Source organism: Asterias amurensis, chromosome 3 (assembly GCF_032118995.1).
Source record: "Asterias amurensis chromosome 3, ASM3211899v1".
Classification (NCBI taxonomy): Eukaryota; Metazoa; Echinodermata; class Asteroidea; order Forcipulatida; family Asteriidae; genus Asterias; species Asterias amurensis.
The window spans coordinates 4025702-4042427 of NC_092650.1; the positions used below are offsets into that span (position 1 = coordinate 4025702).

General features: G+C 39.1%; 2 protein-coding genes across 2 annotated transcripts; one reads left to right on the top strand and one right to left on the bottom strand.

The window, feature by feature from the left end:
• The first annotated feature begins 2 nt into the window (after positions 1-2).
• On the top strand, positions 3-2719 carry LOC139934479 (COX assembly mitochondrial protein 2 homolog). The gene is made up of 4 exons (XM_071928727.1): positions 3-113; positions 1042-1157; positions 1915-1986; positions 2584-2719. Exons 2-4 carry the CDS (start codon positions 1077-1079, stop codon positions 2659-2661), a joined length of 231 nt encoding a protein of 76 aa, XP_071784828.1. The 5' UTR covers positions 3-113; positions 1042-1076; the 3' UTR covers positions 2662-2719.
• A 3133-nt stretch (positions 2720-5852) lies between these two features.
• On the bottom strand, positions 5853-14858 carry LOC139934475 (uncharacterized). The gene is made up of 4 exons (XM_071928722.1): positions 14247-14858; positions 9798-9992; positions 7640-7819; positions 5853-6262 (listed from the first exon to the last, which is right to left on the bottom strand). Exons 1-4 carry the CDS (start codon positions 14728-14730, stop codon positions 5862-5864), a joined length of 1260 nt encoding a protein of 419 aa, XP_071784823.1. The 5' UTR covers positions 14731-14858; the 3' UTR covers positions 5853-5861.
• Between the last annotated feature and the right edge of the window lie 1868 nt (positions 14859-16726).

Here is a 16726-nt window from a genome sequence, read left to right on the forward strand (position 1 = left end):
AATTGAAAACAACGCCCTCTCTTGGTCACTTATTACCAGCCAGTTTACACAAAATCAAGTTGCATAAACAAAAAGTTGTCTGCTAAGAAAGGGAAAAAGAAACTGTCTGGAATGTAAGTTGTTTTCTTTATTAATACACATATTTTCCGTAGCATGCCCTCTCTTTTTACCACCTGCTTGCTCATCATTTAGAGCAGCATCCGAACGGATCAAAGGAAAACAAAAATCCGTATCCCGCCACCACTTTTTCTCTCAATTTTTACCAGGAAAGCAAAAGTAACCACACACACACACACACACACTGCACAGTTTAGCATGTTTAGTGACACTGACAGTGCACCCAGAGGTAGTAGGTAGGTTCAGATTTTGGATATTAAAATTAGAATGCAGTAAGAATTATTTTTCAACTTATTAATCAGTCATATAAATGAGGGCATAACACTGATTCGAGGAGAAAGACCTCACAGTACATTGTACTAAACCACAGTACACCGTACTAAACCAGTAGGGCCTTGCAAAAGATTAAACATTGATATTTGATAATAATTAGACAAGGGTTGTAATGTCAATGACTGTAATTTGTTAACAAAATTGTTGTTTTTTTTCCAGAGAATTGCTATCAAAGGTTATGGATAAGAGTAAAATCAGAGTTTGACAATAAGGTTTATCGCGATTCAAAACTGCAAGACTCAGTAACTGGGGCGCTTTACTCCTTTTTTTCGAAAATTTGTCATTGTACGACCGATAATAATGACAACATTTTGGAAAAAAAGGAGTACAGTGCCCCAGTAACTGGGTTTAAGGCAGAGGGGGCATTCGACGGCTGCGGTGTATGTTGTCATGCAAGATGTGCCCACCCATGGCCTATATCTCTGTGTGGGTTCAACAGCGCCCTCTCTTGATATTTTGCCACTCCAGATAAACCTTATGACTGTGATGTCTGGCTGAATGTTCGTGCAAACCCTCTCTCAGCTAGCAATGCTGATAAATTAAATAATTTTGGTCGTGTTACACCTGCTGTTATATTATTGTTTATTTCAGCGTTTCCAGTTTTGATCGAATCAACATCAAGAAAGATGCATCCCGATCTGTCACCACACCTACACACTGAAGAGTGTAACCTGACAATACGACTTCTACTACAGTGTCATAAAGATGTAAGAAAGACTGACAAATAAACCTTTCTCTACGGTGGCACGCACCGTACCAATCAAAAGGCAGAATCTTTGTAAATGGTGTGTCAGACCAGTTCTTTGTTCGTTCCGCGTCACAAGTTAACTTAATACATTGGAAATTGAAATACGAGGAAAGTTATAATTCACAATTTGAGAGAAACAAAAGTGTGAAAATATGATCAACAGTGTACCCACCTTAATTACAAAGACTCTTCACAAGGGTTGACAGGATGGTCTAGCTCACTACTGGATCCATTGCAACTTCTTGGCAGTTGTATTGTTAGCCCATGAGGTGTGTGTCACCTTGCAGGTCTAATTAATAGGCCCTATAATGTCATTTTGATTGCCACATTAAAAGACACTCTACCGCCTTTAGCATTTCCGAGAAATAAGATACATGGGTTTGCAAGGGTTCTGGGGTATTGAGTTTGTCTTAGGGACCGTTCAGAATTAAGGTCGGTTTATAGTCGGTCGCGCGATGGAAATCTTGCGCCTGATCCTAAGACTAGGCCTATCAAAATGTTTACAATTTTTTCTCAAAATAGTGGGTGGGTCAAACGAAAAAAAAAAAGTCGAAATTCAGTTCATAATTAAAATAGTACAGGAAAACAACACAAAATTGTTAAGCAATGTCCAGGGTAGAAAAGTCTTTCAGTATGAAAGTAAAATTTGAGTTGGTTGGATCTTTTGTCTTTAGGCTATCTGATGATATTTAGCTATTTTTGTTTTCTTTACACAGAACCCAGTCTCAAAATTTATGGGGAAGTGCAACCAGCAAGACACAGAACTTCACAGGTGCTTGAAAAAAGAGGTACAAGTAGCCAGAGCTCAACATTTCTGGGATGAGAGTCCCGAGGCCAGTGATTTTAGTGTCAAGGGGGAGGGGGGCGGGCAGTAAACAGCCAGACAGGCCCATTCATATAGTTGGTTTAAAAAAAATATCAATTGTTGAGTTTGTGCAAGGAACCTAACCATACTTGTTTCGTAAAAAGTAGTGCTTTCTGCTCTTCCAGCCATGCTCCTAGTGGATCTTACCTATAATTATGGACTGTGAAGAGGGGTAATCCTGTTTCAGCCTAAGGAGTAGGTGCCAATGTATCCCTGGTGGCAGTTGATTTGGATTTGGGATTTGGAGCCAAAAACAGTTATGTGCAGCCCTCACCTTGTAGTGGACCTGGCCGGGGCCTTGTGATAGAGGCTATCTCTCATTTTTAATTTTTTTTTCAAATGTTAAAACCTTTCACAAGAACTTGAAGGTAACATTAAGCAACGTCTTGTGAAAAAACATCCTGAAGTCGGGAAAAATCTTGACAAAAAATGACATCTTCTAAAAAGAGATGAATATCGAGTTTACTATTTGTTTCTTAGAATTCAGAAAATAATCTCAGTGTCTTTTCTTCTCCCTCAGTATCTTGAAAAACTGGCTGCCAACAAACTGAAGACAACAGAGAGACGACAAAGAATGGGTCTCCTCGAACAGTCGTGATCAATACATTCAATGCAAAAACCAAGATGACGATGTCAACTAACTCATCTAAACGAGAACTTTTAAACAAGAGACTCTACGAAAGCAGTGACCAGCTTTGCCGTTTCCACAGTTGTCGCAAGAAGGGTATTTGTTGTGAGAAGCTATTTGTTGGGACAAGTAGGGTTTCATTTGAGGAGGATCAGCGTCCAGGTGTGATGAATCTTGGATACCAGAGTCAGCTGAAATGGATGTGGAGTGTGCATTCAGTCGCTCACCATCATCATGAAAAATGACAAGTTGACTCTAGTGGGATTTGAACCTTAGACCTCCGGATTAACATGACGGTGCTCCACCAACAGAGCTATCTAGGTCTCCCTATATTGTCAATATCTTTGTGTTGGGATTCCAGTCAGACGCCTTTTAATTTGTAACTGCCGTGTAGCCAGGGATCACATCCAGTCTATGATACAACCTGGGAAGTGGCAGTTAAGGGGGATGCAACTTTTATTTTAATTTTAAATATCAAGTAACAAACTACAAGGGAAACTGACTGGGTAAGTTTGTGATTTAACAAAGACAAATTTACCAGGAGCAGGATTTGAACCAAGGGCATCCATACTATTTTGTCCAGTCAGTTTCTTCCATGGTTTATTATTTGTAAGAATACCTCTACACAGATGAAGGGACATGTTAAAGACAAAGTATACCTTTGGTTGGTTGATTGCTCAATCCTACATAAATGTAGATGTATGCAATATAATTAGTTTTTGGGGATACTCAACTGAATTGTACAACCAGATTCATTAGTCATAACACAGCGAGGTATATTGTTCCATTGGATAGAGAGTTTACTGGCCTGTGGTTAAAATAACTGGCCTCATACCTACGGTACAGTGACACAAGAAGCCCTGCCTTGTGCAATGTTTTGAGCTTTACATGGTGTGGATAATGGGAAGTAAATAATACTAGGAAAATGGTGGGTTCAACCATGTGTAAATCTCTTTTAAAAGGAAGGTTTGGGGGAAATTGAGGGATAAACTGACTGAATGAAAAACTTGTGTTTTTTGTTCCTGTTCCCAGAAACTGTTTATTACAATAACATTTCTCAAAATACATGTTTACACTCGTTAAAATGGATGTTTAGTTTTCCTGAACAGTACAACAGCAATTCAATAAAGTATGAAAACTTTAAAAAAACATCGCCAATGATGGCTTACTTAAAAAAGAAACAAGAGAAATTATTTATGATAGAAATTTGAAAATTTGTTTTGAAATGGTCAGTCTAACCATGGAGGAAGGAGCTCGAACGAAGGAACTTCAAAAGTCGAACCTGCGGTACCGCGGTCGTTTAACAACACCTCGTAATCACCGACATACCTTATACAGAACAATGGGCGACCTGGCGTATGTGAGTTTGCGCGTGCGCACTTGGTTCTTCACTCAACCATGGTGTCGTATGTCGTATGGATATAATACAGAAAAACAACTTTTTTGAGACCTGATAAAATTGTGTACACTTGTGCTCACCAAATCGAAAAACACAATTGAATACCAACCACCCTCGTGCTAATACCCAAATTTTGAACCACCGCTAGTGACCGGAAAGTCAAAAAAAATGAAAAAATATGCCATGATGTTTCAGTGAAACACCACAAACGGTAAATGAAAACGTGTATATTCACAATTCTTGTCTCCAATGATTCAACTTTACACGAAGGCAACGGTGCAGAGCGGCGGTACCGCACGTTCTGTACAAAGAAATCTAATCCTGCTCGTTAATCGGCCGTCCAGCTGGAGGTCTCCTATCTTTTTCCACTGGTTAGACGGGGGCATTGTCAGGGTATTCTTTTGTTACTCTGCGGTTTTGCGGGTCGTTCGAGCTCCTTCTATTCCTTCCTCCATGGTCTAACAAAATCTCCGATCTTGATACTTTTAAACAAGAGGGGTACTTATGGCTAAAGTATTACTCCTGTAAAAACAGATTGCTGAATGAGAAATATGTTTTAGCGTTAGATAATTTCCAAGTTGGTTTTTCCCCCCTTCACATGTTGTTTGTGTGGGTTCAAAAAACAAAAACCATGAAGTCCCGCAAAATCATTGAAGGAGCCGGATCGATATTGACCTCTGGATCCCTATAAGGGCCTTGTCACACGAGGCAACTTTTGCAGGCAACCAACTGCAGTGCATGCTACAGAACCACTTTGGTAGCAAACGGGCCATGTTTCAAACATTGTATTACGATCCACAAGAGAAGAAGGTGAACATTCCAATGTGAATGCTTTTTCTTCATGGAGATTGCCTGGAACTGGTTGTCCGTAAATTGCCTCGTGTGACATGGCCCTAAAGCCTATCTTTTCTCTGGAAATACGGTGGCAGCGGTGGGATACAAAAAAAAATAGTTTTGGCAAATGTGTACATGTACTTCCATCGACTTTATTTAAGGTGTCCAGATCATCAAGTTTTAGGCATTTTTTACCCTTTTTGAAGTAAAACTAAAAAAAATTCTTGAGAATTACTGAAGAAATTACAGAACAAGATCTGATTGTGCCTTAGTCTGATATAGGAATCCATTTTTACTGAATGACGTTTCCTTTGTGATCATTGTGATCACTACTTATGTTATCTTTATAAAATTTTCTAAACCAGAGGGGCTGAAAACACAACAAAGATCACTGTACATATTATTTGAAAGCAACAAACTAGAAAATAGACTACGTACTGATTCTCTAAAACGTAAATACTTTACATATCGTAGGAAAATGGCACACGTTACACTTAATGTTAAAGAATAAAATGTTCATTGATTGTCAAAATATGTATTAAAAGTGCAAAGAAGTTTTAGTGACCTCACATGTTGATCCTAGCAGACTCTTTTATACCAGTGTGCTTGGTATATTTTCTTTGTATATTAAAAGTGTCAAATAATGTGTGCAAAATAAATGAGTACATACATTTCAATCTATGGTTAGATCAGCTATGTGTCCATTTCATTCGTTAACTTTTTGTGAAAATATCTGTGGAAACTATTGTGAAACATTTGTAAAATTATTGAAAGTTACTCTTAAAAAAAAAAAAGTTTATATCTGGTGAAAATTTCCTTTGGGATTCAATATCATTACCCCCCCCCCCAAAAAAGGCAATCTCTAATCATTGTATTTGAACACGTTATGAAAAGCATTTGTTTATTAAATCAAAGGAATGATCAACAGATATTTTTCCTAACACACCTCCAGGCAAATGGTAGAAATCTCATGGCCGAAAAGAGTGCTGGTGGTGTACAAGTCATAGCCGGCACGCATCATGTAGAACTCGGCGCAGACGTAAGGGTAGGCAATGCAGGGCAGATTGCCGAGATCACGGACGTACTCCAGGTTATCGAAACGCAGTTTGTCCTGGCCGACCTCGATCGTCTGACTGGCTTGATCGCTGTTCAATGCCTGCTTGATGATTTCTGTCTTAGCGCCCCCGCCGTTTGAGCGTGTCGCGCTCCAGAGTTTGACTTTCCAGATTTCGGTGCCCTGGATGTTGCGCTCGATGTTTAGTATGTCGACAGTCAGTTTCAGGCCGTAGTTGTTGGTGACGCCGTACAGCTCTAGACGAGTTCTGCCGAAGCTTACATCTGGATAAAAGTGTAATTAGAAAAAAAGCCGAAACAAATGAACAATTTTTAAAAAGACATCAAAATTAAATTTCAAAAAATAGTTAATGGCCTGACGTTTCGACCCTAGCAGAGTCTTTCTCGAACGCTAAATGACAACACAACAAACATGAACATGAACAGGTCCAAAGGACCCAAGAAACAACAGAGTCCTACGGGGAAAGTTCCTTGTGTTGTCACTTTCCACCCCTCACTTCCTCCCATTCGTAAAATAACCAGTTCTAACCATCATATTCTTCACACATCAGATCGACTTCAACGTGCTGTGCAGGGAGAACCCATAGTTGCCTACAGACGCCCACCAAGTCTCAGGGATCTCATTGTCCGAGCAGAAGTCCCTCCCATTAATGATGATGTTAATCCCCCTCTACCACAGGGAACTTTTAGGTGTTCCAACATCTCCAAATGCATCGTCTGTAGACAACACATCAGGGAATCGGACTCCTTCACCAGTAACACCGGCGGTACCACCCATAAGACAAGGGGTCATGTCACCTGCACCACCACTAATCTCATTTATCTCATATCTTGCAGAGTCTGTGGTGTTCAATATATAGGTGAAACAAGAACTACACTCAAGAGGTGTTTCTACGGCCACAGATCTACAGTCAAGACCCAAAAGTTAGATACACCTGTAGGTCATCACTTCAATCTTCCTAATCACTTCATTTCTGACATGATCTTACAGGGCATAGAGGCACTAAGCAACCACAGAGAGACTGTGCGTTTGAGTAGGGAGAAACTCTGGATTAGACGCCTCCAGACCAATCAACCCCATGGTCTGAACATCCAAGAAGGAAACAACTAATTAACCTTTTGTTTTGCCGTCTCCTTTTTTCTCCATAGCCTTTTAGCCTGAGCCTCACTCACTAATAAACTACTTTTTACCCAACCTCACCACCCTTGATGTTGTCCTTTGTGTTTCCATCTTCTTGCTTGTGGTCAAGCCAGTCCCTTCCTTTCACCCCCCCCCTTTTTGTCCCCCTATTCATTGTTTACCCCCTGCTTTTTTATGTATGCTTTCTAACCCCATTCATGTATTTCCACTTCACTGCTTATGTTTCACTTAGTTACCTGTTCATGTTTGTTGTGTTGTCATTTAGCCTTCGAGAAAGACTCTGCTAGGGTCGAAACATCAGGCCATTACCTATTTTTTTGCATTTATACTCTCGGTCCATTTGGTTGGTAAGTTGTTTGCAACAGCTAATTCTATTTTCTCAAAATTAAATTTCATCACGTTTAATTATTTGATCTGATCTCAGATATTAAACCTAAAAAAAAAAACCTTCATCAAAAAAGTTTTATTGTCTTGAAATCCCGCTCCTGGCTATACATTACCTGGACATGTTCCACAGCAGTCTCCTTGGCCTTTAATTGGATCAGGACACCTGACTAGAGAGCAGTCTGTTGGTCCACATGATACAAAACCGTTGGAACACGTGCAGGAGATGCACGACTGGATTGGATCCGCCCACGTCTCACCACTCTGGTGCTCAGTGTTACTATGGAAGCAGCCGGCTGTTGATACATTCAAAGAAATATTATTACAAAATGTTTTTAAGGGGCGAGTGTCTTCAAAAGGTTCTGTCATAGAGCTGCTTAAAGGCACTGTTCACGTTTGGTCTCAAAATATATATTTGCATAAAACCTCTTGGTAACGAGCAACGGAGAGCTCTTGATAGTATAAAACATTGTGAGAAACGACTCCCTCTGAAGTAACGCAGTTTTTGAGAAGGAGGTAATTTCTCACTAAAATAATAAAAGATTTCTGGCCAGAAGCCCTTTATTCCTATCTGGAAGCACACGTACAACAAGGGTGTCTTTTCTTTCATCATTTTCTTGCAACTTCAATGATCAATTAAGTCAAAATTTTCACAGGTTTGTTATTTTATGCTGTTGGGATACATCAAGTGAGAATACTGGTCTTTGATAATTACCAACCGTGTACAGTGCCTTTAAGCACAAAAAGTAGCTTAGAACAACAACATGAGTGGTATTTTATAGAATTTGTGTTTGAAATCGCTTTATTTGTTGAAGTAATTTTCAACTTATTTAAAGGAACGTTACAGAATTGGTAAGAAACAAAAATCGCGAAGATCACAGATTTACATAAAAATTACACGGTCTAATAATGATAGTTGAAAAAATTCCTTAAAATATTTGTGTGAAATGTCATATTTGATGAGAAATGAACAAGCTAACTTCGTGTTTGGAGTTTATCGCTCAGTGAGCGTTTTCATTTTATTTTGGCATCGATGCAATGCAAAATTTGTAATCGACTTTTCACTATTCTCTCGTGACCAAGACGGCAGATCGATCTCAAACTTCTACAGGTTTGTCTATGCATATGGTGGACTACATAAAGTGTTTACACGGCCAGCAACTGTTTTGTTAGCGAAAACCAATTCTGTAATGTTTCTTATAAGCAAATTTGACTTGGCTCAGTGGTTTCTGCCCATGCCCTCCCTTTGTGGACCCCGGTTCGGATCAGACCAGAGCCTTGCATTTAGAGTGGGTTTTCAGTCCCTACCTGATCACAGGGGTTTCCCCCATTGGGTTTTCCCAAGTCACGTAGGGATCCCAAGTCATCCTCAGTGTTGGACTTGTAGAAAGTTAACTTTTGGGATTGTCACGTGATAATCAGTCTCTTTTTCTATAGCTTTCGACTTGGAAGAGCAATTCATTTTATTTGGTCTGGATTTCTCTCTAGTTTTATAGGGAGCATGGCTCTGGCCATGCTCCTAAAAAAAACCTATTATCTGGGAGGGATAAGTTCTAAGAGATATTTGTGAGTATTATTTTGTGCTTTGACCCTCATATATGCCTGAATTATTGCGATTTGTAGCTCTCCATTTGGATCGTTTTAGTTTGTAAAACAATGTGTGTATGCCAGGCAGCACCGTCACACACGTTAGCCTCTGTGTGTGCTGACCTTTTTGTGAACTTTGCGCACTGTGTAATGTAATAGGCTTCATGTAGTGTATACTGTAGTGTTATAACTTTTTGTATGTTTTCTATGGGTTGGAAGTATTAAAACCTGTATAGAAGAGATTTTCATAAAAACGTAATTGGCTTATACTATAAGTTATAGCGTTTATTATGATTTGATGGTATTTTGGCGAATGCTCGTCCTATTAAGTGGAGGACCAGCTCTCTCCTTCCCGTCTCTCTCTCTTACATTAACATTTCTTCTTATTCCTATTCACCCCGTTATTGGCGCTAATTTTGCTGTTGGGTGTGTAATCAAATAATAGTAATAAACATTTCTGAAATAAATAGATAACCACTGGGGCACAATTTTCATAAAGCCTGCAAGCACAAAAACTGTTAAGCACAGAAAAGTATTGCTTAACAGAAACAGATTACCAGCCAGAATTAGTGTAGATTGTTGTGACTGTGCACCACTCAATCATAGCTTAGCAAAACAATCTTGTCAAGTAGTATTTTCTGCTTAACAGCTTTATGAAATTGGGCCTGGATGATTTTTTTTACGTACCTAGCACTCCACATTTCGGACAGCATTGTCCTGGCTCTGTAACAGGGTTCTCGCAGAACAACGCCGGGCATACAACTGGGCCACATTTTACCTCTCCGTCGACACACTCGCACGTAGAGCAGTTATTATCCCAGGTGTCACCGTGTTGGTAGGTGCCTAAACCAAAGTCAAGTACACACTCCCTGAGCTCCAAATCTGCCGGTAGAATTAAGGGCTAGTCAATTGACCATGGTTTTGACAGCATGAGGGCGCTTTCCACAGGAAATATTTTGTGCATCACAACAATTCTTTCATCTTATTTTAAAGGCCTGGACACTATTGATAATTACTCAAAAAAAATTGTTAGCATGAAAACTTACTTGGTAACAAGCAATGGAAAGTTGTAGATGGTACAAAACATTGTGAGAAACGGCTCCTGCTCAAGTAGTTTTTAAGAAAGAGGTTATTTCTCACTCTTCTGAAAGCACACACGTTTTGTGCAACAAGGTTTTTTTTTTATTAGTATTCTCTTGCAACTTTGACAACCAATTAAGTCAAAATTTTCACAGGTTTGTTAATTTATGCATATTGTTGATATACTGTACACCAAGTGAGGATACTGGTCTTTGACAGTTACCAAACTTATCCAGTGCCTTTAAACAGCCTGTATGGTGTTTGCAATTACGATAAGGGAGGCCGTCTTTAACTATTAATTATTAGGTATCACACAAATGCGATTTGCGCAATAGTACATTAGCTCAATACGCAGAGTTAGAAAAGCGCAATATCGTAATACACAAGGTGTGACATGGTCAGTGTGACATTTATAGGTCCAAAATCGGCTAATTTGGAATAAGTCATGCGTTACACTTGAGAACGTACAAGTGAGAACCATAACTTTATGATGAGAACACACCCATTTCGCCAAACTCATTGTCCGGATCTTACTGATTTGCCACACAGACGCTATTTAGGCATGTCTTCCATGCCCAATGTGACACAGGTGTACATAATTTGTAAATCACCCATATCTTTAGAAATAAAAAATATTTTCCCTTAATTTTTTCTTTTACATAACCTCTACTATATACTGATCATTATTATAAGTTCTAATCATTGCATTTTAACATAATTTCTAGAGAAAAAAAATGTCCAAATGCCAAGTATATTATCGTACAAGTATGTATGGTGTCTTCGTCAAACTTCAAGAGGTCATGACCTTGTCTAAAATTTCTATAGCCGTCAAAAGAGTGGGCTATTATGTGACACGGAGTTCACTGTGGGCTTTGGTGGTTGTTTTGATGAGGGGTTTTAAATTTTTCAATTTTTTAAATGTTTTTTTTATAGATGTGACACATGTGTCACACCTCAGGGTTTAACAAACCTCAGAGGAAATTACTTATATAGAATTTGAGGCATTGCATTACTCTTTCTCAAAAACGTAGTTATTTCAGAGGGAGCCGTTTCTCGCAATGTTTTATACTACCAACAGCTCTCCAATGCTCGTTATATACCAAGTAAGTTTATATGCTATAATTTTATTTTGAGGATTTAATAGTGTCCAGCGCTTTAAACTGAGTCTCTATAAACGTGTTTTGGACAAATTTAAGATACTTTAACAAGGCTTCAAAAACAACTATTACACAATATGTATTTTCACAAACTTGTCTAAAGCCTTTAAAAGGAAGGTACACGTTTGGTAATTACTCAAAACAAATATTAACTTAAAAACTGACTTGGTAACGAGCATTGGAGAGCTGTTGATAATATAAAACATTGTGGGAAACGACTCCCTCTGAAGTAACGTAGTTTTTGAGAAAGAGGTAATTTCTCACTCAAATAATAAAAGACTTTTAGCTAGAAGTCTGTTATTCATATCAAAGCACAGAAGTTCGTCAAACAAGGGTGTTTTTCCTTTCATCATTTTCTTGCAACTTCGATGACCGATTGAGCCCAAATTTTCACAGGCTTGTTATTTTATGCTTATGATAGGATACACCAAGTGAGAACACTGGTCTTTGACAATTACCAAACGTGTACCGTGTCTTTAACACAATTAGCAACAACACTTATTTATTAGGATACACAAACTAAAACTTTAGAGGTATTAAAGGAACACGTTGCCTTGGATCGGTCGAGCTGGTCTTTGAAAAGCGTTTTGTGACCGTTTGTTATAGAATGCATATGGTTAGAAAGATGATGTAAAAGTAGAATACAATGATCTACACAAATATGCCTCGAAATTGCGTGGTTTTCTTTTTACCTCGTCCAATAACACGGTCGGCCATTTATGGGGGTCAAAATTTTGACTCCCATAAATGGGCGACGGTGATAGTTCGCGACGTAAAAAGAAAACCGTGCAATTTTGAGTGATACTTGTGTGGATCATTATATTCTACTTTTAAAACATCTTTCTAACCATATACATTTCATAACAAACGGTTTCAAACGCTTTTTATAGACCAACTCGTCCGATCCAAGGCAACGTGTTCCTTTAAACACGACTGGTCTTTTCCGCAGACTATTTCCTAGGATAAACTGTGTCTCGTTATGTATAGGTTCTGTCTGCCGTGCTTAACGGGCATAGGCCTACGTCCTCGAACGCGGAGAATGCGTCCCACAGGCAGAGCGCCTCCGCTGAAATTCAGCAGGACATTTTTTTCGGTATGGTTTTGACAGTCAGACATTAAAGGAACACGTTGCCTTGGATCGGTCGAGTTGGTCTTTGAAAAGCCTTTGTAACCGTTTTTTATAAAATGCATATGGGTAGAAAGCTGTTGTAAAAGTAGAATACAATGATCCACACAAACATGCCTCGAAATTGCGTGGTTTTCCTTTTACCTCGTCGACTAAACACGTCGGCCATTTATGGGGGTCAAAATTTTGACTCCCATAAATGGCCGACCATGTTAGTTCGCACAGTAGAAGGAAAACCACGCAATTTTGAGGCAAACTTGTGTGGATCATTGTATTCTACTTTTAAAACATCTTTCCAACCATATGCATTTTATAAAAAACGGTTACAAACGCTTTTGTTTTGACCAACTCGTCCGATCCAAGGCAACGTGTTCCTTTAAAACAAAAAAGTTGCGAGCAATAAAAACAAAACTATTCGAAGACTTGTACCAACGTAGGCTTGTAACGTTAACCTTGAGAAATCATTATTTTCAAGATTATTTTACACGAAATTTTCGTGAATCCATGAACAGATGCGGACGTACTGTACAAAGATAAAAGCAGTTCCTGTCGGCCGCCCCAATGCATTTGTGTATGCTGGGGGAAGTAATAAAAAGGCTCGTGTCATCACAGGGGCTCACACGGGATAATACCCCTGCGCACATCTAGCATGGTAGCAGGCAATGTACACACTACACACAGTTCCACAAAATAGAGCATTTTGAACAAGAAGGAACAACACATTTCTTGTTTTATTGTCTAAAAAGATTACAAGTGTCGCACAGAGGCAAAATAGATGAAGATATAAAAATAAAATAACTTATTTTTTTTTTGTCATAAAAAGATGAGAGAGGGACAAATTCCCCTCTAGCGGACAGAATCCATTAGGAGATTCTACCCCCCCCCCCCGACCTATGTGCGGAGGGACAGAACAGTCTCTGTGACACCGAAAATCTGACTTGGGGCGAGCCTATGAAACCCCCTCCTAAAAAAAAAACACGTTTTGACCTCTCGTGTTCATTTTACATAGAGATTCGCAGTCAAATCTTACGTACATACATGAACATATTTGTATGTACATGTACATGCATGCAGATGACCGAATAGTGCAGCTGACAAAACTGACCTCGGGCCATTGGGATCAATGAAAAGCTTACGTCACTGCAAATTTATCCAATGAAATCAATCAAATTAATCATTGTATCCAATGAAACCAATGTGATATGCACTGTATAAACCCAGAGCATGTCTTTATCCTTGGGGACAAAAGGAAATCAAATAAAGGGAAACAGCTAGACTGTTCACTGTCTTTATCCACCCTCAGATCCTTAAATGCCTTCTTAGTATAGTTTTAACAGTAGTTTTTTTTGTCAGATAATAGACTCGACTATAATTTGTGTAACTTTCTCTTTTATTGGTGTCAATAGTTGTCTAATGTGATGTATTTTTTTGAAACTTTTTGCTCCTTCTATATTTTATACTTTTGGTAATAAGAACAACGTGGAATGCATTTTGGTAACCATTCACTTCGAAGTACTGCGGTTATGAACAAATATTTAATATAGATTCACCAAAAATTTGACTATAAGGAGGGTTACCGGTAACGCTTCTAAGAATGTGTTTTCTTATATATTATTAGGAAACATCAATTGGAAATTATTCTTCCCGCGCGGACGTGGACATGTACTACATGGATAACAAATTTCATGTGTTTTCACATGATAAATAAAAAATCATATATTGAAATGAAACTTGACAGTAACCGAACAATGACTGCAAACAAATCAAACTTACGTCTACCATGAATAAATTCCACCAGGGTAGATAGAGAGACTTGTAGGTCGTCCAACTGTCGTCTTATACCCTGTACTTCAGAGGAGGCCTTTTCTTGATTTGCTGCGACTGTGACCTTCAACTCTTCCATCTTAATTATGGCGTCCTCAAGTTCAGATGAAACAGTTTCTTGGTTGGTCGATACTGCAACCTGCAGCTCATCGACCTTCCGTCTTGTGTCCTCTAGCTCGGTGCACTCAGGGGAAACACCTTCTTGATCGTCTGTCATTAGAACTTTGAGCTCTTTCACCTGGTCTTGCGTGTTTCTGACTTCATCTTCAAGAATGACTAGGTAGTTTTCTACTATACGCCTTAACTCGTCTACCTTACGATTTGTATCTACATCACATGAAACCGTTCTCTGGTTGCTGGAAGCTTCAACTTGTAGTTCAACTTGAGACTTCACGATCAGAAAGATCAAGAGGAAACGGATAATCAACGCCATTGTGCTAATTTTTCAATTGGGACTATACACGACTTCAGTTACTAAACCGAGTGGAAAGGCAATGATGAAAAACAGTCTGTCTGTATATACTTTCTAAATACATTTAATAAACAGACTCACAATTTAAGGTTGTTTTTCCCTCCTGGACTATATTATAGGGGAAATGGTGTTGGAACGGAAGAGTCGGCTGAGTCAGGAACTCGGCCCTGGGAACGACCTTCAACCAGACTCTTGTAATTTGGACGGATATTGGTTTTGGACTTGGGCCAGACCCGGATAAGTAAGTTTTTATAATTACAGATTGACAAAATAAAACAAGGAAATGTAGGAATAGGCAGTGCTGATGAAATCATATACCACGTTTTAGAACAAGAAGTTGCAGTAAGAAATTCCTCGACTAAATAAAATTGCCCCCAGAGTCCCCACCATCTGCCACACCTAGGTCACCTAGGCAACACAGTAAAGTAAATTTGAAATTAACGTTTGATTTAAATCTAAATGCAAATAAACTCCTTCAAATGTTCACATGTTTATAGGTTTGTTAGAATCAATACAATGTTATGGGTGGTATAATTATTTGGGAGAAGTAATTTGCTTCAAATTTACTTTGCAAAACAAAAGTTCGTTCATAAAAGAAGCTTGTAGTGGGATGACGAGTAAAGAAGGAAACCGAGGGGAGGGGCTGATTGCCAAAAATTTGAAGTAGCGACAATTCTTTGACAAAATGTAATTCTGAGGGTATAAAAACGTGAACGGAATGGCAAGGAGCTATATGTGTATAAAGTTGTCCGGCCGGTTATGCCCCGCGCCGCCCGCGAATTTTTTTCCCTCCCCAAACGACATTGCAATGATCATTGGTGAAAGAGCAGGCCAATTTCATGATGACGTAATCTGACGGAAAGAGCCAATCATAGCGGCAGGGGAAAAATATTGCAATGTCGTTTTGGAGAAAAAAAAATTCGCGCCCCGCCCTTCTTGCAATTTATTGTATTGCGCAACAATGATTCGGAACCTGCCTCCGTCACGAGTGTTCCACCCACACCCGTACCAACTATATAATTGGGACTTGCGTGGTCAAGTAAAGGGATATCTGAATTTGCAGGGTGCACTACCTCCTTGATGGTACTTGATAGCAAAAGTCATGCTTTAATATATTAAAAAGGGGACTGGGGCCACCACCACCCTCTTATGGCGTTTTGTGGTCCAGATTGCACCGATCGTTCACTACATCATTGTTTAAAAAAAATGCATTTGCCTTTTTTCTTCGAACGCAACATTCCGCTAAAAGTGGCTAGAGGCAGTTCGAATCCATTGTTTTTTATTGAAAAGAAGAAACAAAAAAGTTTATCTGAAAGCTCACCGATTGTCATGTTTTGGGGTTTACAAGGACATCCTCCAGAGAAACATTTCCTTCGGTGTAGATGATACCCATGGATTGGACCAAATTGGACCGCTTGGCCACCACCAAACATGGTAGGAGGGCTTTACAACATGTACAGACACAGTCAAACTTGACCGTGATGCTTAATAAGGGAATAAAAGGGTAGCGAAGAGTTCTTACACGGCCGTTTTAAGCCGGCAGGGTCGAATTGCCATGTGATAAAGGCCCATGGTGTGGTTAAAATGAAGTAACTATTAATAGAAAACTTGCTGGTACAATCATGTGCAAATCTCTGTTCATCAGGGAGGAGTGTTGGCTCTGAAAAGAGCTATATTGACCTTGTTTGGATAATTGAAAACTATAAATAATTAATGTCAGAATTGTATGTATTATATTAGTTCAATGCGAGTCCGAGATTCTACAAATTACACTGACTTTCAAAATCCTTAGGCTACGAGAGAGACAACATCACTAAACGGAATCTGAAATCTCCTATACGTTTCCAGATCGAGAATAAATTCATCGTTAATAACGGCAAAAGCTAATCTCCTCTTCAAGACCCGTTTATTTTGACTCCAACAAACATCCTGATGTCACACCTATGTACATCAGTGA